The following is a 27,218-nucleotide window of genomic DNA, read 5'->3' as shown; positions in this document are numbered from 1 at the left end:
TTGTCATGACACCATTCCACTAAGCTCTCTATCTCCTTCCTGTACTCTGACTCATCACTGTTTGAGATACGGCCTACAACGGTGGTATCATCTGCAAACTTGTAGATGGAGTTAGAACAGAATCTGGCCACACAGTCGTGAGTGTATAGGGAGTAGAGTAGAGGGCTGAGGATGCAGCCTTGTGGGGCACCAGTGCTGAGAATAATCATGCCGGAGGTATTGCTGCCTATCCTCACTGATTGCAGTCTGTTTGTTAGAAAGTCAAGAATCCAGTTACAGAGGGAGTCCTAGGTCTCGGAGTTTGGTGACAAGCTTGCTTGGAATTATTGTATTGAAGGCAGAACTGTAGCCAATAAACAATCGTCTAACGTAGGTGCCTTTACTGCCCAGATGCTCCAGAGCTGAGTGTAGGGCCAGGGAAATGATATCCACTGTAGACCTGTTTTGCTGATAGGCAGATTGCAATGGGTCCAGGTTGTCTGGTAGGCTGGAGCTGATGCGTGCCATGACCAACCTCTCAAAGCACTTCATGATGGTGGATGTCAGAGCCACTGGTCGGTAGTCATTGAGACATGTTACCTTGCTTTTCTTTGGTACCGGGATGATAGTGGTCTTCTTAAAACAGGAGGGAACCTGAGTGAAGCAGGGAGAGGTTGAATATGTCCGCAAATACTTCTGCCAGCTGATCAGCACAAGATCTGAGCACGTGGCCCGGGACACCATCTGGGCCAGGTGCTTTCCTCGTGTTCACGCTCCGGAAGACTGATCTTACATCCGCCACTGTGATCACAGGTTCAGCTGTATTGGTGGCTGTCACGGTGGATAGTGACAATCCACTTCCCTTTTGTTCAAAACGTGCATAGAATGCATTAAGTTCATCAGGAAGGGATGTGCTGTTGTTAGCTATGCAGCCCGACTTAGTCTTGTAGCCTGTTATGGCATGTAAGCCCTGCTATAACTGGCGGCTGGTCAGGGACTCTATTTTAGAGTTGGTACTGTCTCTTGGCATCCCTGATAGCTTTTCGAAGGTCATACCCTGATTTCTTGTACAGATCACGATCATCAGATTTGTGCGCAGCAGTCCTCTCCTTCAGTAGGGAGTGGATTTCCCAGTTCATCCATGGTTTCCTGTTTGGGAACAGGTATACCCCCTTCTTTTGAGAAGGGAAATGGAACATTGTTTGCTGATGATTGCACATCCCCACTTCTGAACTTATGACGACAGGTAGGTCACTGACAGAAGCAGTACATCTCCAATCATTGAAGTGTTTTCCCCTTAATGTTCATCGACTTCAACGTGAGGCTGCAGATATAACATAGCTAATATGGGATGTTCATTTAGGCTTCTATTTTTGCAATGTGTCTATATTGACACCACTGCATCAGCCAATGAATTGAAGGTGGGGTGGGGCATGTCACTCACAGCAGACAGTCTATTATATAGCAAAACTCACTTTGCTCAGGAAAGAGTCTACTTGAAGAGCAGAGGCAACAACTATTACACAGCCTCCCATCCACCATGTTAAACTTTCATTCATTCCATTATTGTCATTGAGGTTGCAGCAAACACCATTTTCAAGACATACTACAGAATCATGCAAAGTCTTCTCTGACACTTCCCAAACTATGCAAGTTCTTCCACCTAGAAGGACTAGGACGTAAGTACCAATTCTACGTTGGACAGCATCTTGACCTGGAAATACATGTCATTTTTTGCCACTGTATTAAAGTCACTGAACCTTCTACCCAACCTGTATGGGAATATCTATCCTGAAGACTTTCTTCTATTTATTCTTTCATGGGATACGGATGTTGCTGACGTCCAGCATTTATTGACTACCCTTAATTTCTCTTCAAAGTAGTTGCTTACTAGACCATTTCAGAGGGCGGTAAGTATCAATCACATAAGTGTGGATTTGAAGTCATATCTAGGCCATGAGAGGAGGCAATTCTATCGTAAGATGTCATTAATGCAACCGATGAAACCTTATAATTTTTCAGGCATCTTGGGCACCATTAATAAGGCTAGCTTTCCCCCTTTGAGTAAAGTTAATTAAATTTAAACACACAGCTGCCATGGTGGGATTGAAAGGCATTGCTGGATCATCAGTCTAAGTCTCGATAAGCCCAATATCAATGTACTACAGGGAATGGGATATAGTGAATCGCACTGCTGATGGCCCCTTTCACAACCTGGCTGCTGTTTAAACATTTATTGACAGAACATTAATTGGCCAGATTGGATACGTCCTGCTTTTTGTGGAAAAGATGCATGTGGGCAATCTTCCAGATAGTTAAGTCGACACTAGTGGCAAACCCGAACTTACCTTTTCCTCTTATGTACCGTGATTTACCATTGTAGGATGGGAATTTACATGAAGCTCCTCCTTTCCATTAGTTATTTAACTGCCCACCAACTTTTGTAACTGGGTGTGGTAGGGTTGATATGCTTGGATCTCATTTATTGGTTGTGGGATTGCATGGTTATAAACAGCATGCTGTTTTTGCTTAACATGCATGCAATTGTGTTACAGTTCCATAAGGAAGGCACCTCATTTTTAGGTATACCTGGTGTTGATCCTGGCATATACTTCTATAGTCCTTATTGAACCAGAATTGCTCCCTTGGCTTGACAGTCATGGTACAGTGAGCCATCAACCAGATGACATTGTAGACTGTGATGGAATACATCTGCTGCTGCTCCAGAGCACCTCATGCATGTGGCGAGTTTAGAACTTCCAGATTTTATTTTACATCAATCCCATTCAATGAAGTGATGGTGCCATACAATGAGACGGCAGGAGTCCTGTGCAAAGACAGGTATTTCCAAAGACCTAACCTTTGGTCACTCCAAATCAGGGGTCGAGTGTCTTTTTTCTTGTGTTGGTTTTCTTATTGGCTGCCAAGGGCCTAATCTTCAGGATTTGGCCACCTCAATCAGCAATAGAACCTCCCATGATATTGGATGTTAAGTTCCATTCTACAGTCGGGGTGGGGAACTTAATGTCTAACCAAGTACCGATTCATCAACGAAGGGAGATGGTTTGGGGTTCTTTGCCTGTGTTTGATGAATTCTATGAGAGTTCATATGAGCCAATGTTAAGAATTCATTCAGCCAGTTCATTGCAGATGTATATCGCTGCACCACAAACTCTGGCAAGTCTATCCTGCCGATTGGACAGGTTATACAGAGTTTATATAAAGGTGAGAATGTTTGCCAACTGGCTGGTATGTGGACTTGCTCTCCTGATTTAGGTCAGGGTCAATGGAACTGGGTGCGCTTTAGTTGTGCCCAAATCCAGTGTACAAGTGGATTTTGGGTTGTTATGACTTCATCACTCTGTTTTGGCAACAGATGACCAGCATGCTGGGCCTTTTCACAGAGGGCAGTCAAGTCAAGGTCATGTAGGGCAGAGCAGCAAGGAAGGCTTCCTTTGTCTTGAATGAAAAGAGTTCTTATGACAACCTGCTCACACTGCTGATAATAGCTTTTGTTTTATTTCAGACTGCTTATATAACTGAATTTAATGCAACAGTGCAATTTGACCTGGTATCTCCCAAACACCAACCCATGTCTCAGGATTACTACTTGTCCACTGTGCTACCAATTGCTCAAAAAAAAATCCCATTACTAAATCTGCTGGTTTTCCACTCTACTTGCTAGCTTTACCTTCGTACAGCTTTTATACACTTAACAGTGTTATTTCTAACTGACTAGCTCTTTTCCCTTGCTCTTACTCTGAAATAAGCAGATGCTGCTTTTAAAGAAATCTATTTGACCTTGCTGCACTCAGGTTAATATTACTATGACAACTGCTGAGAGAGAATTACTGTAAACATACACACATACCCAAGAAAGACATCAGTCTCAACTCATGGTTTAGTCTGAATTTCACAGACCAATCTGTTTATTCCACACCCACCCTGAAGCACAAAATGCACCATTTCTTTCTAAGGACAGAATCGTTAAAAAAAAAGCACAGAACCAGGCCCTTCAGCCCAGAGTCTGTACTGACCAAACATCAATTTACATGAATCCTCCATTAATCTCATGTTTATATCATTGTCCCCACATTCAAATCTACTTTTAATAGAACATATGAGTACATTACCTAAATTGTAATTTAATCTTTATATGGCAGAATGAAGGAGCACTGTGGGAGAATTTTAAAGCCAGAACCAGTAATGATTCTAATGGAGAAATCAGCACCTCTCTTTAAACTTCAGAAAGAAGGGATACTTTCAGAGCAATGGTCTACAACAGAGCAGTGGGTAATATCGAGGCATATCTCGGGGCGATCAATCTCCCATATTCTTTGTAAACTATTTCCATTGCATTCCAATTGGCATGCACATCCAAAATATGCTAGAAATTTGGCTCTTGGTATATTTCCCCAACAGGCCAAGCAAAAGTCCCAGCATCTTACCGAGTTTTACTTCAGCATTTTCTGTTAGTAGCACATTCTGTCCCTTGATGTCTCTGTGAATAACTTTGTGTGCATGAAGATGAGTTAAGCCCTACAAACAAGACAAAACAAAAATCAAAAATGGCGAATATTAACAAGAACTCAATATTTCATTCTTCTTTGTCCTTCATTCTCCCCATGAACTGGAAGGAAAAATGAAGAGCAATATAAACTTAAAGGGAGCTTAGGAACACAGACCTGGGGAGGGGAGCAAGGTTCAGATAGCCTTTGATGGCGACAGAACAACTAGACATCTTTTAAAACAGAGGCTTTATAAACAGAGGGAAGAAACGAGATAATGAGATAACACTTTCTCTCTTCACAGATGCTGCATGACTTCCTCTGAATTTTTATCTATCACAGCATTTTGATTTTGTTCAGAAGAAAGCAAGTTTTGATGAATGTTTTAAACACTGATTAGAGACACAACAGACTGCAGATGCTGGTATCTGAAGCAACACACAAAAAGCTGGAGAAACTCAATGGGTCAAGCAACATCTATGAAGGGAAATGGACGGTCGACGTTTCGGGTCGAGACCCTTCACCTGGACTGAAAGATAGAGGGGAGATAGCCAGTATAAAAAGGTGGAAGGAAGGGGTGGAGCAAGAGGTAGCAGGAGATAGATGGATCCAAGTGAGAGGGGTGATAAATGGGGAGGGGAGAGAGGGAAAATAGTGCCAGAAGCTGGGAGGTGGAGGCTACAGAGGGCTAAAGATGATGGAATCTGATAGGAGAGGAAGGTGGAGCATGGAATAAAGGGAGGGAGGTGGGGAGGGCAGATGGGAACAGTGGGGGCAGGGTGTGGGAGATGGATAGGTTTCAGCTGGATCACCGAACACAGACTTAAGTGCCACAGCATAGAAAGGACATCAGGCTTTAGAAAAACAAAATGGAGGTTTACAAGAATATTACCAGGGATCAGTGACTTGAGCTACATGTGGAGAGACAGTAAAGTATGGGGCATTTCCTCAAAGATGATTGAGGGTAGAGACATGTTCAAAATTATAAAGGGTTCTGATGGAGCAGATGGGAAGAAACCGTTTCCTACAGGAAGGAGATTCAGTATCCAGAGAACACAGATTTAAGGTCATTGGGGAAAAAAGCCAGGGAAGAGGCGAGGAATGTCTGTGCTGGAATGCACTGCCCTAAAAGGGGATGGAAGCAGATTCGATAGTACCATTCTGAAAGGGACTGGATCTCTTACAAAAAATGTTGCCTTTTAAGAGTTATGGGGAAAACGGTGGAGGATTAGGACTAATTGGACAATCGCTGGGAGCACTGACATAGGCACAATGGCTTCTTTTTTGTCTGCAAGGTTCATTGATAACTCCAGTGCTCTGTTATATTCAACACCTTATGAACAATGCCCTTTTGGAATTTGTGTGCAATATAATCATAAGTTTACGATAAAAAGCGAATATAACTTTCAGTGACAATGCCTGATCAGTCTGGTTCTTATCTACAGCTGGAACTCAGCAGACATTGTGAAACACTGCCACAGTATTTCAAACAAATTTCTGCATTCTGGTACACAGCCAAAAGCACATTTGTTGACCTTCCATTTTCCCTCAGCTTTCTTGGATACTTAAATAAAACTGGGACCTTTTTTGTTTGAAAAAAAACAAGTGCTGTTGTGATTGATATTGATAGACAAATCTAAATACAAGGGGTCACGTATGCAAAATTCTTAATGCCGCATCAATACCTTGAAGTACATTTGGAAATCATCGCAGTTGAAATCTGACACATAGCCAAAAGCAAAAACTCCCACAGTACAGATATCAAGGCAGAATCAACAGTGATAAGCCATGAAATTCAACTGTTAAGTGTTGGGATCATACTGAAAATGAACTGGGTGGGTTTCTTGCTCTCTGTCTTAGACATGTTATTTTAATTGACAGAACCCTCCCTCTTGCCTCATTTTCCTTCCATTAAAAATAATAGGGAACACATTTACATCAATGTAACGGTAGTCAGACAAGCATTACAGAAGAAACAATGACATCAAATAAGAATTAAGCATAGATCATTCCACTTTACTTAAATTTTTGAATATTATTCTTGATAAACAAGTGACCTTATTCCAAATGAGTGAAATCAGGAGGTTGGGCATGTTCAGGGTCTATCTGGTTTTAAGTACAGGCATTCAGTTTTAATTAGTTAAGTACTGACATGGCAGTCAGAAGCCACATTAGATGGGATGAGCTGTTCAATGGTCAAGTGCACAAACCAATATTCAGCTCATACAATCATGCAGCCCACTCAAACTTCATAGAATCAACTTTTTAAGACTTTATGCCTCCAATGCCAACTCAGCTTGAGCCCATGCGTTACTTTAAAATGCTCATAATTAGCTTTTATTTGAAGGGGAGGCTCACTGCAAAGAATTTTAGTGAAAACAAAACAGCAAAAAGGATTCAGAAAACCATAAACTACCCGTAGTATCTCTCTACAGATGTAGGCAATCCATTCTTCTTTCAGAGCATTTCCTTTCGTATTTTTGACCAAGTCTGTGACAGATCCAGCTCCACAGAATTCCATAACCAGCTAGGAAACAGAACATGACAGCAATGTAAATAAATGCACACCCACACAAGAAAAAAATTTAAAAGATAAAAGAGGTTCTGATCCTTGGAGCAAGCTATGTCTCTGGACTTTCAGACAGTTAAATGGCACCTAATCTAATTTCAGAGCAGCAGAAATCAGTAACATTGTGCTATGCTACTGACTATTAGGGAATGCCTAATAGGTCACTAACACTTTATCTTACCAAATGGTACCCTGTTTCAGCTGTAAAATTTTTATTCTTGGCAAAAGGAGGTACCTACAAATTTATTTCTGCAATGTATTGACTATAAATTAGACTGTAGCGACATCAAGATACCTCACCCAGGAGATCCCACATTGCTTCTGTTACACCAAGCCTGGTTAAAGTACAGAATTAGATACACACAATTGGCAGCATTGAAACAAGCCAAGTGATTTATGCCAGATGGTAATAATTCATGGACATCTCATCTCAACCTATTAGTATATTTTTTTTCTACCTTGGGTACTTATCCTGTTGGACTTTCTACCTTGGGTACTTATCTTGTTAAATATGTCTATGCCATTCATTCAATTACCATGTGATAGATTCCCATATCCTAACCACCCTCTGGATAAAGTAGATTTACCTGAACTCACCGCTGGATACAACAGTGATTATTATATATGCTTTTTAAGCCATTTGGTCACTCAAGCCTACTCTGCCATTCAATGAAATCATGGCATATCTGATCACCAGCCTATTTCCACTTTCCTATCTGACCCCCATAACCTATGATTTCCCTCTAGTCTAAGAATCTCAGTCTTGAACATAATAATTGAGCATCCATAGATCTCAGGGGTAGAAAATTCTGAAGAGTCACAGCCCTGTGAAAGGGAACCATCACTGTAGCTTAATGTGAGCTTTTATCCTTTAGGAAGATCGACTTTCTTCTAAATTTCAGAGTATTGGCTTAATCTACTCTGTCTATTCGCCCACCTCTTTGCAGGCTGTGGGTTTGCGAGGAGGATGTGGCAAAAGATGCAAGGGTCCTTGCCACGTTTCATCCCCAGCAGTTGTGTGACAGAGGATTCTCTGAGCCACGGGCAGTTCCTGGGGACACACACAGAGACGGACATCAACCGCTGCTGGAAGGTCATCAACTCGGTGAAAGATGCCCTTTGGTCTGCCCGAAACTTGTTGGTCTCCCAGCACTGCGATATGTCCCTAGGGGAATGCTGCCGACCGGCACATTCCAGGCTGCAGGAGTACGTGCTGACGGACGCACTGAAGCTGGGTGCAGCCAACGTAAGGGTTCGGTGGGGAAGGACTAAAGTTTAGGGTTCTTCTGCCACTGGAGAGGGAGGGGTGGGGTCAGGCAAGAAAGCCCCTTAAAGATTGTAAATATGGGATTGGGGTAGCACCCCAGGGAGCCACATGAGCGGCATTGGTGCTGTGTTTTTTTTAATATAGAAAGGTAACACTAATGATGGATCCGTACACTAATGTAAAGGTTTGCACTGTTTTATTGTTGTATATAGTTTTTTTTTGATGAATAAAGTTTATTTTGGAATAAAAAAGGAATGAATCTAATGAACTCTATACTGCCTCTAAAGCAAAATATAACCTTCCTTAAATGAGGCTAAAATTGTACATTACTCTAGGCGTGGTCTTATCCCTGTAAGACTTCACAACTTTTGCATTTCTTCCTCCTGTAATAAAGGCCAACATGCTATTTGCCTTCCTAATTACTTGCTGCATCTGTACCCTTTGTTTGTAGCATAAGGAGACCCAGATCTCTCTTGACATCAGAATTCATTATTCTCACACCACCTAAATAGCATTCTGCTTTCGTATTCTTCTTACCAAAGGGATAACCTTACAATATCTACATTATATTCCATCTGCCACTTAACAGCAGGTACAGCTCAAGCAGAATTGGTTCCCTGATATGAAATCAGTTGGCTCTCATGAAGCCTTAACATACAAGACCTCTTTGCAAACACTTTTACACTGTGTATTGGACACACAGGTATTGTCCACCCTGGATACAGCACACTTAATTCCTGTACCTTTAGTATAAGTTGTAGAGACTCTAGCACCAATCCTGATAGCCTCCATTAGTTATAGCTTACAAACATGAAAATAGCCAATTTATCCTTGTTTCCTGTTGTGAAAATAACTTCCCCAAGAGCGTTCAAAATTTTGAAGGCTTCAATTTCATCACCCAGCCTCCTTGAGGAAAAAAACTGAAGCCCATTTGCCTTCGCCTGATGGTTACTGCTGTTACAATGTGATTCCTTTAAAGTATCAGATGCATGCCAATTCTATGGATAAAAAAATGGAAATCTGAAATAGGAAACCAAAACTGCCAGAAATATACGGCAGATCTGACACTATCTAAACATGGAAAGATTGAATCCCATTGCAGGGAACAACCTTTCTATGTGTCAAGGCACAATGAGAACCTATTGACCATCCCTTCACCCTGCCAGCGAAGTGGGAGGAATGCACATCCACAAGGGTACTAACTTTGCACGAAATGTACCGGCAGTTAAGGTGATTAGTTTGATTTATCTGTAATGTAAGCATTTGTAGAATTATGCCATAGATTACTTTTGGGTTTACTATGAATACTACTTATAATGCTACACAGCTCTAACAACTAAGAATTATGATTACAATTCCAGTAGCGGCAAATTGCAATTCTCACCCAGAGTTGGTCATCGTGGCCTGGAGGACTCTTCTTGATGAAAGCGCCATAGTACGTTGCTATGTTTCTATGGTGTGAGTACTTCTTCAGCATGTTAATTTCCTGTTTTATCTCTTCTTCTTCATCCTGGATTTTAACAAAATTCAAAACTTCACACAATGCTATTGAAAATACCCAGAACTTTTCATACTCTCAGTGGCATTTCTGTTCTAAACAATTCACTTTATTAAAGCCCAGAGTTTAGAATTCATCTGTGAAGCATCACTCTTTAACCATTTTCAGAAAATTATTTGTTCAAAGTTTTCTATGTTGAGAACTCCCTTGCAAGTGCTGACATATCTAGAGAGCCCTTAGCACATCAATGCAGGACTGATGAAAACCAAGTCAACCTTGGAATCATCTGGAATATATCAAATTCATTTGAAACCCAATACTTCAGGCAAGATCTGTGCTTGGTTCCACCACTGATCAAGGGTTATAACCCACTCTTACAGAATAATAATCAATAAATATCTTTAGCGTAATGCTCAAGTCACTTTTGCTGGATTAACAATCCGCAGACCTGAAGACAGCTTAAAATCCATCATGGCAACTGGGGATAAGTGATTATACTGGTGAGGGTGCAGAGGAGATTTACACAGACATTGTTATGACTGGAAAATAGTTGGGTAAGCGGGATATGTTTTCTTTGGACTAGAGGATGTGAAGAGACTTAATTGATGTATAATATTGAAGCACATTAAATAGGAAAAGCAAAAAAAAATTACAGATATATCTAAGATACAAATGTTTTAATTCCCCTCGAGCTCATGTACATGCTGGTGAAAAGAAGGACAATCAACCGAATCCCACCTTCCAGCACTAAGTCTGTAGACCAGCAGGTCTCAGCTCTTCAAGGACAATGCATGTACTTTAAAATGTGGTGTTTTTCCTGCCCCTAGCAATCCTTTAAGCAGCAGGTTTCTGAATCCCACCTGGCTGTAAAGGTTTTTCCTCATCTCCATTCCAAGCCTCAACTTGTTTTAAACCTATGTTCCCTGGATTTTGACCCTTCTGTTAAAGTAAATAGTTCTTTCCCATTTATTCTCACAGGAAACGTTCAACAAGTCAGACTGCATCTGTGGGAAGAGAAACAGTTCTCATGCAGTGCCTTCGATCTGAAACGTTAACTGTTTGCCTTCCCACAGATCCAGTTTGACCTGCTGAGTATTTCCTGTATTTTCTGTTTTTATTTTAGATTTCCAGCACATGCACTTTCTTTTGTTTTTGATGTTTAATGTGCTTCAATTTTATGCATCAATTAAGTACCTTCGCATCCTCCTCTATTCCAAAGAGGACATATCCAGCAATTCCCTGCAACTACAATTTTCCAGTCATGACAACGTCTGTGGAAATCTCCTCGACACCCTCACCAGTTTAATCATTTCTTTCTTAGCACGAGTGCCATGCCAAAGCCGTGGCCTAATCAGTGTTGTCAGCAGTTCTTATACAACCTCCTAGTTCTTCTATTCTATGCCTTAGCTAAGGAAAGCAACCCTTAGATCTTCTTAACCACCTTATTGACTTGCCCCGCTACCTCTAAGAATTGGTGCCACAGAGTCCAAGACCTCTGTTGCTCCACATCATTTGATATCCTTCCATTTATTGCATTTTCCCTTTCAATGTAGGACCTCTCCAAATGCATTACTTCATTTTTCTGTGGACAATTTTCCACTTGTCCTTTTTCTGTCCAACAGACCAGTTCATCTAGAGCTTCCTGCAATCTACAGTCTTCCATTCCGTGTCTACCACATGCCCAATATTTGTGTCATCTGCAAATTTTTGTTTTAAGCATGCCTCTTATACTTAGGCTTAAGTCAATACAAAATGCAAGGGACAGAACTTCAGAACCACAGTGGTAATAGTCATTTAGTTATTCAAACAAATTTGTGGATCCAATTTTCCACTCGTTTGGATTCTGTGTGCTTTTAATGAAGTAAAAAATCAAATCAGCATTTTTTCATTTGCATTCTTGTACATAAGATTTTAAAACTACCCAGGCTAAGTCACCTGTTCAATTGGTTGTACAAGACCCCCTGGTACCTTTAGAAAAGGAGCTGGCATTTCATTCAATATCTTCATTCAATGTTCACCCTTAACCACCACCACCTGGCCAATCATCCATTGCTATTTCTGGGATCTTCCTGTGTGCAAATCAATTAACATAGAAGAGTACAGCATAGGAACAGGCCCTTTGGCCCCACCACATCTGTGCCAACCACCACGCCAATCTAACTATCCGGCTGCTCACAGTCTGTATCTGCCTGTTCACGTACCTGTCCAAATGTCTCTTAAATGTATTTATCAAATTTGCTTCCACCACCTCCACCAGCAATGCACTCTAGGCATTAAAAAAAAGCTTGCCTCGCACTTCTCCTTTAAACTTTCCCCCTCTCACCCTAAATCTATGCCCTGCAGCATTTGACATTTCCATCCTTTGAAAAAGACTGTCTACCCTATCTATGCCTCTCATAATTTTATATACTATCAGGTCACCCCTCAGCCTCCAATACTCCAGCTAAAAGTTTGTCCACCCTCTACTTAGAGCTCATCAAGTTCAATCCAGACAACATCCTGGTGAACAACCTCTGCACCGTCTGCAAGGTCTCCACATCCTTTCTGTAGTGTACCAAACAGAACTGCACACCATACTCCAAACATGGCCTAACTAATGTGTTATACAAATGCAACATGACTTCCCAACTTCTATAATCAATGCCCCAATCGACGAAGGCAAGTACACTGTATGCCTTCTTTGCCACCCTATCCGCTCGTGTTGTCACTTTCAGGGAGCTGTGGACTTGCACCCCAAGATCCCTCTGTAGACCATGCTCCTAAGGGTCCTGCCATTTACTGTACCTTCCCTCTTGCATTTGATCTCTTAAAATGCAACACCTCATACTCTGCCATTTCTCTGCCCAAATTTCCAGCTGATCTATATCCTGCCATGTCCTTTGACAATCTTCTGAACTAGCCACAACTACACCAAGTTTGCTTCCAAAGCAATGGTGACTGCACTTAAAGTGATCGACAGATTTAGATGCCCACAGTAATGAGGTATCATGCAGCCCTGAGCTTGTGTATTCTCCACATTTGCTAAATCTCTTAAAACTTTCTTGAAACTTTTTACCAGGATTTTCTTTAATTAAAAATTCAGGTTGCTAAGCTTATATTTTTAGAGGATAAAAACAGTTTCTCCAATGTTTATTTGATAATTTTGGCATTATAATAAAGAATCCATTCAACATTAAGGCAGCAGCATGAACAGTGGTTTGCAGGTCAAAATTCAAACTGGCACTAAGCAGTTTAAATAATTGTACAAATATTATTTAAGTTTTGAAGGCTCAGAGGCACCCAACTATGGAAGCAACATCAAAAGCCCTCGGAACGTGTGCTGCCAATTTGGCCAAACATCATCTGTCATCAACAACACGTCCCATTGGTGGGTGAATGGAAGTAGATGTGCAACCTGAAGGGCAGCAACAGGCAGTCACAGTACCCAAGCTCACAGAAAGATGACAGGCCACTGGGATGACAAATGAGGTCTACCAGGATGAACAAAGTTAAACCTCAGACTGGATTCTGTGCGTGCATTGGGGAAGAAAGGTAGAAAGAATACATTTGGAAACTGTAAGCTTTCTCCCTCTCCCGTCTGGTAGAAGATACAAATGTTTGAGAGCATGTTCCACCAGGCTTAAGGACAGCTTATCCTGCTGCTGTCAGACTCTTAAACGGACCTCTCATATGCTGAAAAATGAACTCCTGATCTCCCAATCTACCTTGTCGTAGCCCTTGCACTTTGTCTACCTGCACTGCACTTGCTCTGCAACTGTAGCATTCTATTCTGTATTTTCCTTTTTTACTACTTCGATGTACATATGTATGGAATGATCTGTCTGGATGGCATGCAAACAAAAGTTTTTCACCGCATCTCAGTACATGTGACAATAATAAACCAATACCTAATCACTGTTGTTGGGACCTCTATAGAATCAGATCAAAGAAACAGTTGAGTGGTTAAAACCAGCAAGAGCCCACACAAATTTGTGGGAAAAATGAACAGACCATTTTATCTGCCTTTAAAAAATGGCAACACTGTAGATAAGAGAATTCCAATAGATTTCCTGAAGACATGCAAAAAGGTTCCATGCAAGAAACGTACAATGGAGAACACACAAAACTGTCGATATTATACGATTTGGCAGGGAATTGTTTTGGAAGCAATAACCCCAAAGGACTTTTACTGGGGCTTCAGCTTTTTATTGCATTGAAGCAAATCAGATGAAGGAAGAGAGTCCTATACACCTTTGATGGCAATGATATCAAGTTAAGCACCTTTGATGGCAATGATATCAAGTTAAGCAACGCAGGACTGAAAATGAAAATTGCAACTTGACATTGAGAGACTGAGTAAGCAAAACTGCCATAGATGGGAACTCAATGTGGGGTAAAGCAAGTCGTCCACTTTGGATCCATTAGAGGATCAGTACTTTCTAAAGCAAGGAATCTAGAAGCTGTGCTAATGCAAAAATCCATACACATAAATCACTAAAAGCTAGTTCTTGGGTGCAAAATAAGGTCCGTCAAATGCTCGTTTCTATCTCACAGGGGCCGAAAGCGAAGGACTGCAAGTTATGGTAGTTCGAGAAAGCTCTCGTTAGACCTATTTTGGAGTACTGCATAATTCTGGGCATGCACCTCCAGAAAGGTCAACAGAGTTTGTGTGTTACCTCTGAGCTATATTTCAATGATTATCGGTCTTTCTACTCAATATCTGCTCAACAAGACGTTCATAGCACCACACTTGGAATATTGTGTGCAGTTCTGGTCATCGTGCTACAGGAAGAATGTGATTAAGATAGAGGTGCAGAAAAGATTCCCAAGGATGTTACCAGGACTGGAGGGCTTGAGTTATAAGGAGAGAATGGATAGGCTGGGACTGTTTTCCCTGGAATGAAGGTGGCTGAGCGGTGACCTTAAAGGTTTATAAAATCATAAGGGGCACAGATAGGGCGAATAGTCAGAATCTTTTTCCGCAGGGTAGGTCAGGTTTAAGACGAGAGGGGAAAGATTTAAGGGGGATCTGAGGGGCAAGTTTTCCCACACAGAGGGTGTTCGGTATGTGGAATGAGCTGTCAGACGAAGTGATAGAGGCAGCTACAACTGTAATGTTTAAAAGAACATACTTGGACAGGTACATGGATAGGAAAGGTTTAGAGGGACACAGGCCACATGCAGGCAAATGGGAGTAGCTTAGGTAGGCACGTTGGTTGGTATGGTAGGTTTCCGTGCTGTGCAACTCTATGAAATAGATCAAATGAGTAAACCTGTCCGCAGCACACTGTGGGTTATTGGGGAAAACAGAAAGTTAGAAGGTTAACACTTCAGATCTACACATAAAACGCTTTGATTCCTTTAGCATTATCGTATGTGAACTCAAATTTCAATCGATGAAAACTGAAAACTAATGACTAAAGAAGTCACATGAAAGCATAGGGTATTTTTTTAAGAAAGGAAAATACCAGACCAAATCATCAAGTACTAAATGCCTCTATTCAAAACACAGATTTTTTTATGATCAAGTAATGGCTACAAGGGGATTTTCTGAGCATTTTTTTTGTCATAATTGGTAACAGGTAATTGAAGGCCTGCAAATAAAGGTTGAAGAATTTCTTTTCAGTCTCAAATTCATTGCAGAAAACATTTTTCAGATACATTTTTGGCTCTGGTGGAAATTTTCACACCATTTAGCAGTGAGTGGCTTTTTATTTTAAAATCTCTGCATACAGCCATTTACACCCTTTGAGGAGCTGCAATTGTACTCTGCAAATGGCAAGCATGCACAATGGCTCGCTGATGAACACCCACACCAAGATGTGGGTGTTAATCAGAGAGCAGAATTTTTGTTTGCTTTTATTAGAAAAAGCAAACATAACTGTCAATCCACAAAAAGGTCAACTTTACTTTCAAGAGAATTCCATGTTTAATTAAAGATATTGGCCAGCATTATCTGTTGCAGAATGCCAAAATTAAGGGCCTCTGGCAAGTTGGCCTTCCAGATCAGGGAATATGCTTGGTCATATAGTCATACAACATGGGAACAGGCCCTTTGGCCCACTGAGTCCATACCAACCATTATTTGCACTAATCCCATTTTATACCCTCCCCATATTCCCGCACCCACAAATTCTAGCACTCACCTACAGATGAGCGGTAATTTACAGTGGCCAATTAATCCACCAACCTGCACATTTTTGGGACGTGGGAGGAAAATGTAACACCTGGAGGAAACCCACGCGGCCACAGGGGAAACTTGCAAACTCCACACACGAGGTAGCAGGACTGAACAGGACTGAACCTGGGTCACTGGAGCTGAGGCAGCAGTGCCATTCCAGAATCATTGAATGTGAAATCAGTTAGAAGTACAGGAATAAATTTCCTAAGAACAAACGTTAGGAGGGTGAACAAGGATGTGTACTCACTGGCAAATAAGATATTACCATCATTTGGTACATTTGCAATTATCGCAAAGAAAAAAAACCAGAAACCAATTATCCCTAATATCAATGTACAGTTTGACTGAATGCAAATTCTATTTCAAATGTAGAATGATGCATCTTAGGGTATGTATATTAGCATCATAATGGTGTGCAGATGATAGGCTCTTTTATATAATGGGGTTAGGTAGAGATTTGTATGTTGAATGTGACAAATGTCATTGTTTTCTCATCTGTGCTTGGTATCCTCAAGTAACCCTGGTACTCGTTGTCCTGGTGAAGCAGCCAGCATAATCCAAGAGCCCACCCACCCGGGACATTCACTCTTCTCTCCTCTTCCGTCAGGTAGAAGATACAGGAGCCTGAAGGCACGTACTATTGAACAGTTCCCTTATACAATGAGATGGACTATGACCTCAATATCTACCTTGTTGTGACCTCGCACCTTAATGCACTGCACTTTCTCTGTAGCTGTGACACTTTACTCTGTACTGTTATTGTTTCTACCTGTACTACTTCAATGCACTCTGTACTAACTCAATGTAACTTCACTGTGTACTGAATTAACCTGTACGATCGGTATGCAAGACAAGCTTTTTACTGTACCTCGGTACAAGTCACAATAATAAACCAATACCAATACAGAATCTTTTCTTTTACTTGAGAAACTGTCAGAGCCTATGCTGCAGAACCAAGTTTGATAAGTGATAGAGAAAGACTTGAAAGATCAGGAAGGAGATTAGATGTCAATAGGTTTAATTTTAGAAAAGTTCAGCGGAAATGCTGGGGGTAGGGGTGATTGTTAAAGGAAGAAATTTCAACGCTTTGTGGAGCTGTAGTGCGGTGGTACAGTGGGTACAGCTGTTGCCTCACAACTCCAGTGACCTTGGTTCAATCCTGACTTTGGCACTTTTTGTGTTTGAGCTTTCACTCAGGTGCTCGAGTTTCCTCCCACATGCTGGTTGGTAGGTTAACGGGCCACTGTAAATTGTGGGTGGGGGGAGACCTGATGGCAATGTGGGGAGAATAAAATGGGATTAGTGCAAATGGGTGTTTGAAGGGCCTGTTTCTGTGCTCTATGACTATGGAAGAAAAAGAGCAATACATTTTGCTATGCTTTCGTTTTAACAGTACACGTGGCACAAGATGAGGAAACATGCTGTATTATAAACCTGCATTTTTGCATTAAGTGCTCAGAAGAGCACTCACCATTGTCTTGATGCTTATAAAACTGGAAAAAAAAACTGCAGCTGCAGACAAACTGGTGATTAGAAATGAATAGCTGTAACTAGGAGTGAGAGCTACAGATGTACAAATAGCCATCTAGATATGGGTGCTAAGCATTTAGAATTCAATATTTAATAGAAGCTGAGGAAAGTGAGTTTTATCATGAACGATGCAGTGTTTCATGGAAGAAGCTTAGTCCTGGAGGTGTTGGACTTAACTGAAATAAAATGCCTCTGCACTAATGGAACTCTAACTCTATCTTCGAAAAATACACCTACAAGATAATTGTGTATTTTCTCAGATCTCATACTGCTGTATTTACAACTGTGTCAATCCAAGTATTGGTGAGAAAACATTTGGAGTATTACATACAATATTTTTCTTCTTAAACAAGGATGGATAATACAGGAATAGTAGTTTAGAGAAGGTTTACTAGACAGATCCAGGATTGGAGAGGCCATCCACTTGAGATCCTGCTGGGTTCAGAAAACATGCTTCTTCTTGTGGGAGACTTTAGAACTAGTGATCACCATTTAAAACTAAGGAGAATTTAACAGAGCCAAAGCTCTTGGGGGGGGGGGGTTGAAAGCAGGGCTTTTGGTTTCTGTCTTTGGATTTTCAAGCTTCTGCCTGGTTAAGGGGCAAACGTTGACAGTTATGAATGGAACTGCCAGTTATCCGAGTCTTTGCATTGCCCCACTCAGAAATTCAAACTAGATAGTTCTTGGTTTTTCTTTTATAATTCCCATGCTTCTAGATAATATTTTAAAATGTTCCAAATAAACTATATTAAAAGTTTAATAGAAATTTAAGCAGAAAGTTTTCATCATGCTCTAACCTTCAGGAATATCGTTCAGCAATGACAGGCAGTTCATTGTAACTACAATAAATCAAAAGATTTCCATACCTCTGTGACATCCATAACTTTGATGGCTGCAAGCTGCCCTGTTTTGACATGGCGACCCTGGATGAAGGAGAAGAGAAAAAAGATCAGCATTTCTGTTAATGGAATTGCCAGCTTAGAATGACCAAGTTGTGCATTATACTAAGTGGCAAAAAGGAGCAATTTTTCCACCCTCAGATCTATTTGCAACATGGCAATGGTCTAAAGACACCAATTACACCAAAATATACAAAGCAACCTTATAAATGCACAGAAGAAAACTATATCCAATGGGAACTGGAGCACAGACATGGTGGAAAATAATTATGACTACAAAAGCACCATGACAGCCAATGAGTTGAAGATGGGGTACGACTTGCACAGGACTTTCAGCTAACAGCCTATTATAGAGGAAACTATCTACAGTCCAGTCCATAATCAGAGGAAACAACAAACCACAACAACTTTCGATACAAACAGGCTGATTTTGCCTATAAATTATCGTGATCATTACATAAAGTCTGTTTAAAATTCATCACAATGATTTTCGGCTACTCACTCTCCTGGGGTATTACCCACTTATCACCACATGCCATGAATAGCAATGTCAATATATGCAAGTGGAAAATAATTGCATTCTATTTTGAGCACAGATGGGAGCACACACATGCATATGGACACAGACATATTGACAAAATTCTTTTAAACAAATGTGTAAAATTGGTAAGTTAACCAGTTTTGCTAAAAGCAGTTTTACTATTTCAAAACAACAATTCTGGCAAATTACTTCAGCAAAACCCAGTAGACAATTCATTTTCCATTTGGAATATAGCTTTTCAGCTATAGCAACAGATCAAGGAGACATGAAAGTACATCTTTTACAGGAGTATGATATAGTTTCAGGAAAGTGGTCTCTTTTAGTTATCCATGTGGAACAGTGTCAGATTTGTTGCACATGATATTTCTACTGATTTTTGATTTTTTCCCCCTCCAAAACAAGCTAACTGGCACAAAAGACAAGTCTGGTCTCTGTTCAAATACTGAATGCATGAAGAAAGAATTCTCTCTTCCTTTCCCTCTTCCTCCTAACCAGAGTCAACAAACCTCAACAGTAGACTTATTTGTAGAAACTACATTGCTGGATTGGATCCATGTTTCATTGGATCATAGCCATTTTTTCTCCCTACTGATAAGCCAAAATGCAATACAGAAATGTACAGTGGTTAGAAGGGAAGCCATCATTGAACATCAATCTTGGCTTTCAAAAGCCTGAAGATTACAGTAGAAAGGGGTGGAAGTGGGAAGAAGATCCAGTTAGGTATTAAGGCAGGCAATCTGTACAATGGGTCCAACTCAGCAGATGCAGAAAAGAGAAAAAACATGGAAATTTCAGGATTTTTGGAAATTGCCAGGAACACACAGAAGAGCAGTGGCCAGTCATAACACCAAAAGTAAAGCTACTGTCACTACAATAACATTCAAGCATTTCATTTAAGAACACAGTTACGTAATATGGTCATTGGCATTTCATTTAAAAAATGTTTGGTGTGTAAGTTACCAGACGAATAGCCAACAGACCTGGAATAACAGTTCAGAAATCCAAATTCCGCTGTGGAATTTAAACTTAAAAACAAAATCAATTTGCTCACTTATGTCCTTCAAAAGGAGTAAATCTACTGTTCTTATCCGACATGCAACTCTGAACCTACAGCAGTTAGTTACCTCGCAAGCCATTCAGCTGCATCATCATTGCTACATTAAAATGAAAAAGGATAAAACCAAATGGGGACAACCAGGCATTGACCCAGACACCAGAGTTAGACAAGGCAGAGGTTGTTCCCAGTAAATCTTGTAATGAACTGCTCACAAATATTTAGGGATGTGTGTCCTAATTAGGAGAGCAGTCTCGCAGACTATTCAATCAATAAACAGACATAGCTGGAACAATGAGCCAGATAACCGCACCACAATCTCTGGGTGCGTAGTCTCCCACTGCAGGAGTGATGGTACAGTGGTATACAGGCAGGAGGCAGTAGAATTGGGAGTCTACAACATTGAATTTTGACCTCCTGAAGTCACATGGCATTGGGTTCAACATGGTTGGAGACTTCCCCGAATTACCATCTACAATTCTTCCTTAGCTGATGATTCAATGCTCCTACATGTTCAACAGCACTTGAAGCAGCACCGAAAGTATGCAATTCTCTGTCCATCACCTAGTGGTTTGGTAGCACTCCCATAGACTAAATTTGCCACAGCTGCCAGACTGAGTCTATGGCAAGTAATGAGAGAACCAAAGAATAAAACTGATGGACTTTGTTTCACCATTCTACGTGTGGCAGAATGCCAGTGCAATCATGTGTGTATTGATCGCAATGGCAGAAGTGACGACATACAGATCCTGTGTAGGCAACGCCTGGTCTTCACATTGGGAAATCCTTTATCAGATTAGCCAGCTGAAAGCTAGGCATCCATAAGACACTGTGTACTATCATAAGTTGCAACCTCCTGGGGTGGTATCTCTCACTCTACCCTTACAAACAAGCTAAGGATTGAATCCTGATTGAATGAGCGCAGAAGGCATATGGAAAGAGGCAGCAGATGTACCTAAAAGTGAGATGCCAACCCAGTAAAGCTCTAGCACAGGACTATATGTGTGCTAACCAAAAACAGCATGCAGAGGTAAATAATCCCACTTCCAACAGTTCAAAGCTTTGCATATCTAGTTGTGAATGGTGACTGATAATTAAACACTTGGTGGGTGGAAAAGACTCCAAGAACATCCTCATCATAAATTTTGGCAGGGCTCAGCATGCAAGCGCTGAAGACAAAGATTGAGTATCCACAACTGTGCTCAGCCAGAAGTGACAGATAGATGCAACTCAGCCTTGTCATGAGATTCTAGCAATCAGAAAATCCAGTCTTTGATCCCCTCCATGTGATAGCACAAAACAGCTGAGAGCACTGGACAAGGCAAAAGGTTATGGGACCTGACAACATCCAAGGGAATGTCTGCTCTCCAAAATTAACTGCATTTCCAACCAAATTTCTCCAGCACAGCAACACTGGTATCTATCGGACAATGTGGAAAATTGTCAAAGTCAAGTCTACTGTCATATGCACAGGTGCAATGAAAAACTTACTTGAAGCAGCATTCACAAGGTAAACAAATTAAACATAAATTATACACTTTGTTTTTACAAGAAAGAACACAATTAGAACAAAAAAAACTATGTCCACTTTAGTGCAAAGTGATTAAAGTAGTCATAGTGTTTTGCTGATTCAAGAAACGAACGGTTGAGGGAAGTAGCAGTTCTTGAACCTGGTGGTATGGGACTTCTGTACCTCCTGCCCGATGGTAGCTGTGAGAAGATGGCATGGCCAGGATGGTGGGGATCTTTGACGAGACATGATGTTACCTTCTTGATACTACTGATGGTGGGGAGGGATGGGCCTGTGATGTACTGGGTGGAGTCCACTACTCTGCAGCTTTTTACATTCTGGTCAGTTGTTGTGCAATAGTGCCGAGGTGGATGCTTGAGAGCTTCAAGTTTCTAGGTGTAAATATCACCAATTTGTCCTGGTCCAGCCACGTGGACGCTACAGCCAAGAAAGCACACCAACACTACTACTTCTTCAGAAGGCTAAGGAAATTTGGCACATCTCCAATGACTCGCAACAATTTTTACAGATGCACCATAGAAAGCATCCTATCCAGATGCATCACAGCTTGGTATGGCAACTGCTCTGCCCAAGACAGCAAGAAATCACAGAGTTATGATTTGTGAACGCAGCCCAGTTCATCACGTAGCCTCCATTTACACTTCCCACTGCCCCGGGAAAGCAGCCAACATAATCAAGGACCCCTCCTACCCAGTCATTCTCTTTTTCTCCCCTCTCCCGTCAGGCAAAAGATACAAAAGCGTGAGAGCATGTACCACCAGGCTTAAGGACAGCTTCTATCCCATTGTTATCAGACTCTTAAATGGACCTCTCATATGTTAAAAGATGAATTCTTGACCTCCTAACCTATCTCATTGTGGCCCTTGCACTGTCTGCCTGCACTGCACTTTCTGTAACTGCAACACTATATTCTGCATTCTGTTCTTCCTTTTTACAACCTCAATGTAGTTACGTATGGAATGATCCGTCTGGATGGCATGCAAATAAAAGCTTTTCACTAATGTGACAATAACAAGCCACCTTCACGCCTTATTGCGGCTTTGAATCGAATATGAATCAGAGCTGATGAGAGAGTGACTGCCCCTAATGATTAATGCAATATTTGACCAAGTGGGTATCTAGTTGCTCTGATAAAATTGAAGTCAATGTGCATCAAGGGGAAAAGATTGCTGTGGCAAGAGTGATATCTTGCCGAAAGGAAATGACTGTGGTTGTCGTAAGTCAATCATACCAGCCACAGGATATCAGCACAGGAGTTTCTCAGGGCTGGGTTGTTCAACTCCAGTTGTAAGACCCGGGTTCAATTCTGGCCACTGTCTGTAAGGAGTTTGTACATTCTCCCCATGTCTGCGTGGGTTTCCTCCGGGTGCTCCGGTTTCCTCCCATATTCCAAAGACATAAGGGTTAGGAAGTTGTGGGCATGCTATGTTGGCGTTGGAAGCATAGCAACACTTGCGGGCTGCCCCCAGAACACTATGCAAAAAAAAGATGCATTTCACTGGGTGTTTCAATGTGCATGTGGGTAATAAAGATATCTTATCTAATGCCATTTCAGAAGTGCGAAAGCTATGATTGCATAATGTTCAATTTCTTGCAAATGAAGCAATCCCTAAACAAAACTTAAATGTCATTACAAAAATACCACGTGATGACCATTTCCAACAATACAGTCTAACAGCACTAGCATTACCAAGTTCTTCAACATCCTGGGAATCATCACTGACCACAACTGGACTAACCACAAATACTGTGCATACAAGAGCAGGTCACAACCTGAGTATCCTGTGGTGAATGACTTACCTCCTGACACCAAAACAAAACCTTTATATAATATAGAGGCCATATGTTTACCTGCACAAGTTTCAATGACACTGAAGCCCAACACCATCTAGGTCAAAGCAACGCCCTTAATTGGCAGACTATTCACCACCCTAACCATTCAATCTCTCCACCAGGGCAGAAGATGCGACGTATATGGCCTTTGACAAGGTCCCACCTGGGGAGACTGGTTCAAATGGTCATGGCCAAGTTGGCAAACTGGTTCCATAATTGGTTTGACAATAGGGAGGCAAAAGGTGATGGTAGAGAGTTATTTTTAGAAATTGGATGCCTGTGACTACTGGTATCCCACAAGGATCAGTGTTGGGACCCTTGTTGTTTGTAATATACATGAATGACTTGGATGTAGATGTGGGAGGCATAATCAGTGTTTGCAGCTGACACGAAGATTGGCAGGTAGTCTCAGGCTGCAGAGAGATATCCATGTTTTGGTGAAATGGGCTTAAAAAAATAGCAGATAGAGTTTAATCCAATGGTGAGGTGATGTATTTGGGAGCACTAATGAGGTGGGACACACACCATGAATGGGAAGGTGTTAAGGTTACTAAGGAATAAAGGGACCTCTGAATACAAGCTATATTTCTTTGGAGGTGCCAATGCACATAGGAAAAGAGGATAAGGCACCATAGGGGATTCTGACCTTCATTAATCGGGGCATCCAATACAGAAGTAGGGAGGTTATGCTGCAACTTTATAAAACCCTGGTCAGACCTCAGCTGGAGTGCTCTGGTTACCAAGGTATAGGAAGAATGTGACAGTACTGGAGAGGGTGCAGAGGAGATTCATGAGGAAATTGCCTGGAATAGAGAACTTCAGTTATCAGGAGAGACTGGAGAAGCTAGATATGTTCTTCCTGGCATGAAGGAGGCAAGAGGGGAAGTGATTAAGGTATATAAAATTATGAGGGGTACATAAGAAGTATTTTTCCATATCAGAGATAAATAAAACTGGAGAGCATAGGTTTAAGGCATGGTGGAAAGAGAGGGACATTCTTCACCCAGAGAGTGGCGAGTACCTAGAATGCACTACCCAAGAAAGTGGTTGAAGCTGGGTTGCCCACAGCAGTTAAACGCCTACTGTCTCATTTTGGCCTGGAGGGTTACGTACCTGGTCAATGTGAACAAGTTGGGCCAATTAGCCCATTTCCATGCTGTATGTTTCTATGATTTTACCACTGTCACACCATGCCATCTACTAGATGCGCTGCAGTTACTCACCTAGACTACTAAGCACCTTCCAAACCTCACCAAGAAGTTCAAGGCCAATGGGCACACTAGACCACCACCACCAGGTTCCCTTCCAAGAGGCACATTATTCAGATTTAGAACATCACTACCAACGCTGTGCATTTTAACACCGACATCCCAAGAGTAAAAAAAACTTAAGAAATACATTTTGAATTTTTCAACAATAGGTAGGGAATCCAGGATATACTCAGGTTAGGCAGCAAGCCAACGTGGAGAGTAAAAACAGACTCAATGTTTCGGCTCGATGGCCTTCAACCTGAATTGTCAATTTTCAAACATCAGTCCAGAGAAACCATTAAGTGGTAAAACACTAGGATGCGGGTCATGATAGTGGAAGGAAAGAGCACTGAAATCAAATGTCTCAGCTCTTAAAACAGAGTTTTCACTTTTTGAACAGAACATTGTGGTACTAATATGGGTATGGATCCAAGCCAGTATTTCTATATGAAAAGGCCATTAACTTACTCCTCCATTTAACACATGATGATGACCACTTTAAAACATTTTTGACACTGCTGGCCACTTTTGATTGCGGCTCTTTTCAGTTTATGAATCTAACAACGGAATTCCAGAGGGCAAGTGAGAGTGATTACTCAAGCCAGAATTCAATTGAATGCAGTACAAAGGAGCTCTAGTCACAAAAAGTAAACAGGAATTGGGAGGGGGAGGGGTGGGGGGGGCGGGGGAGGGAAGGAGACAGCTCCCTGGTAGCTGTGGCCATAAGAAGCACAAAAGAGAACAAAAGAAAGTGGCCCTCGTGTAAGCTAACATTCAAATCTAAAAAATATTAAAAATTGCTCTGTCCTCGGTGCAAACATTAAAATAAAAATTTTCCTTTTATAATGTCAGCAGTTGCTACCAATGCTGCTATTCCCATTTACAGCGCTGGACCTTGTGTTTATCATCACACTAACACCCTTTTCTCAGTGTGATACCAAGCCTATTTTCATTAACCTCACCAGTCAAAAGATCATTTTGTTTTCCTCTCCTGCCTCTATACTTGCTTAAACTCTGTTACATCTGCAATCTTTTACCATTCCTAATTTAAGGTAATTCTGCCAAAACATTACCTCTGCTTCTTTCTCCACAGATGCTGCTCAAGTTGAAAATTCCCAGTATTTTCTGTTTTTATTTCCTATTTCCAGTGTTTGGCATTTTCGATTCAACTCACACAGCTCTTTTAGCAAATCCCATTGTGAAGTCCTTCTCTGATACAATTTATTTTACCTTATTCAGCATCATGCTATTTTCCTTTACATGCTTCTACCAAAACAATGGCCTGTCCTGGGCCCAGCACGTACACACAATCCAAGGTAGGTGCGCCAGCGTCTTTACTTTAGTAGGATTAAGGAGGTTTGGCTTGTCACTGAGCACTCTGACAAACTTCTACAGATGCACTGTTGAAAGTATCCTGACAGTTGCATCATGGTCTGGTAAGGCAATTCGAATGCGCAAGAACGCAAGAAGCTGCCATCGGTAGTATTTACAGGAAGCTTAAGCAGGCAACATCCAAAGATCCCCACCGTCTGGGCCATGTCATTTCTCGCAGCTACCATTGGCCAGGAGGTACAGAAGCCCGAAGTCCAACACCACCAGCTTCAAGAATAGCTACTTTCCTTCAACCATTCCGTTCTTGAACCAACCAGAGCAACCCTAATCACTACAATTTAGTAACACTGTGACTACTTTGATCACTTTGGAAATGGACATCACAAAAGGACTTCATTGTTTTTGTTCCAACTATTCTCTTTTGTAAAAATAGTGTACAATTCCTGTTTAATTTATGTTTTTCTTGTGAAGTCTGTGCATCTGATGCTAAGTACACGTGATGCTGCTGCAAGTAAGCTTTTCATTGCACACATGCATATGTGTACTTGTGCATATGACAATAAACTCAACTGACTTCTTTCACAGCCAGATTCCTTCATTCAGTAATCTTCACATACATTAATTCCAAGCCGATTTCAACTGAATTTCTATTCTTTGGGTTCCGGATTCACCAAGATCACAGGTATTGCCAAGACATCCAGCCTTACACAAATTATTAGCCTTGCTGGATCTTAAGGTGTCACCAAATTTCCCCAAAGCAGTACTGAATATTTCAAAAGCTGCCCTGGTTGTAATTTGTGTTTCATTCTTCACATGATTTGACATTTTGGGAAAATACTTTTCTTTCAGATGTCAAGCAATGCAAGTTGTAACAATAACTACACATCTTGGACTCTCTTCTACCCTCCTGTTCCATTTCTTTGGGAAAGAACTCTTACACCACAAACTTCTTTTCAAGAATTTTGCTTCATCTAGATCCCCCATTTGGCTTCATATGCTCTCTGGATCTTTTCATTAGGAACTACCAATGCAATATTTAATTCACTTCCTCACTCTAACCTATTTCCTCCTGAACATACATCATCTTATGATTAAACATACCAAAGGTGCTGCTTTCGTTGGAAGAATTATCCTTAGCGAATGAAGGCCGAACAGTAGTTCTGCCTCCATGGCTGAATATTAAGCCAAGTTTTAGCAGAATATCACTAATCTCATCTCCTCTGAAGTTCTTAATGCCCTCTCAACCTCCGTTTAGTCAATCCCACAC

General features: G+C 41.2%; 1 protein-coding gene across 2 annotated transcripts in view; it reads right to left on the bottom strand.

Moving 5' to 3' along the window:
* Positions 1-25,712, bottom strand: part of LOC127586696 (misshapen-like kinase 1) — a 110,828-nt gene extending 85,116 nt beyond the window's left edge. For both annotated transcript variants that reach the window (XM_052044843.1, XM_052044844.1), the window contains exons 1-5: positions 25,693-25,712; positions 18,378-18,434; positions 9,708-9,833; positions 6,904-7,014; positions 4,428-4,518 (exon numbers count right to left, since the gene is read on the bottom strand). In XM_052044843.1, coding sequence (XP_051900803.1) covers positions 4,428-4,518; positions 6,904-7,014; positions 9,708-9,833; positions 18,378-18,392 — 343 coding nt within the window. In that variant the 5' untranslated portion in view covers positions 18,393-18,434; positions 25,693-25,712. The remainder of the gene's footprint in view (positions 1-4,427; positions 4,519-6,903; positions 7,015-9,707; positions 9,834-18,377; positions 18,435-25,692) is intronic.
* Positions 25,713-27,218: the final 1,506 nt, after the last annotated feature.

The sequence above is a fragment of the Pristis pectinata genome, chromosome 37 (genome assembly GCF_009764475.1).
Source record: "Pristis pectinata isolate sPriPec2 chromosome 37, sPriPec2.1.pri, whole genome shotgun sequence".
Classification (NCBI taxonomy): domain Eukaryota; kingdom Metazoa; phylum Chordata; class Chondrichthyes; order Rhinopristiformes; family Pristidae; genus Pristis; species Pristis pectinata.
This window is presented reverse-complemented; position numbering and strand designations above follow the sequence as displayed.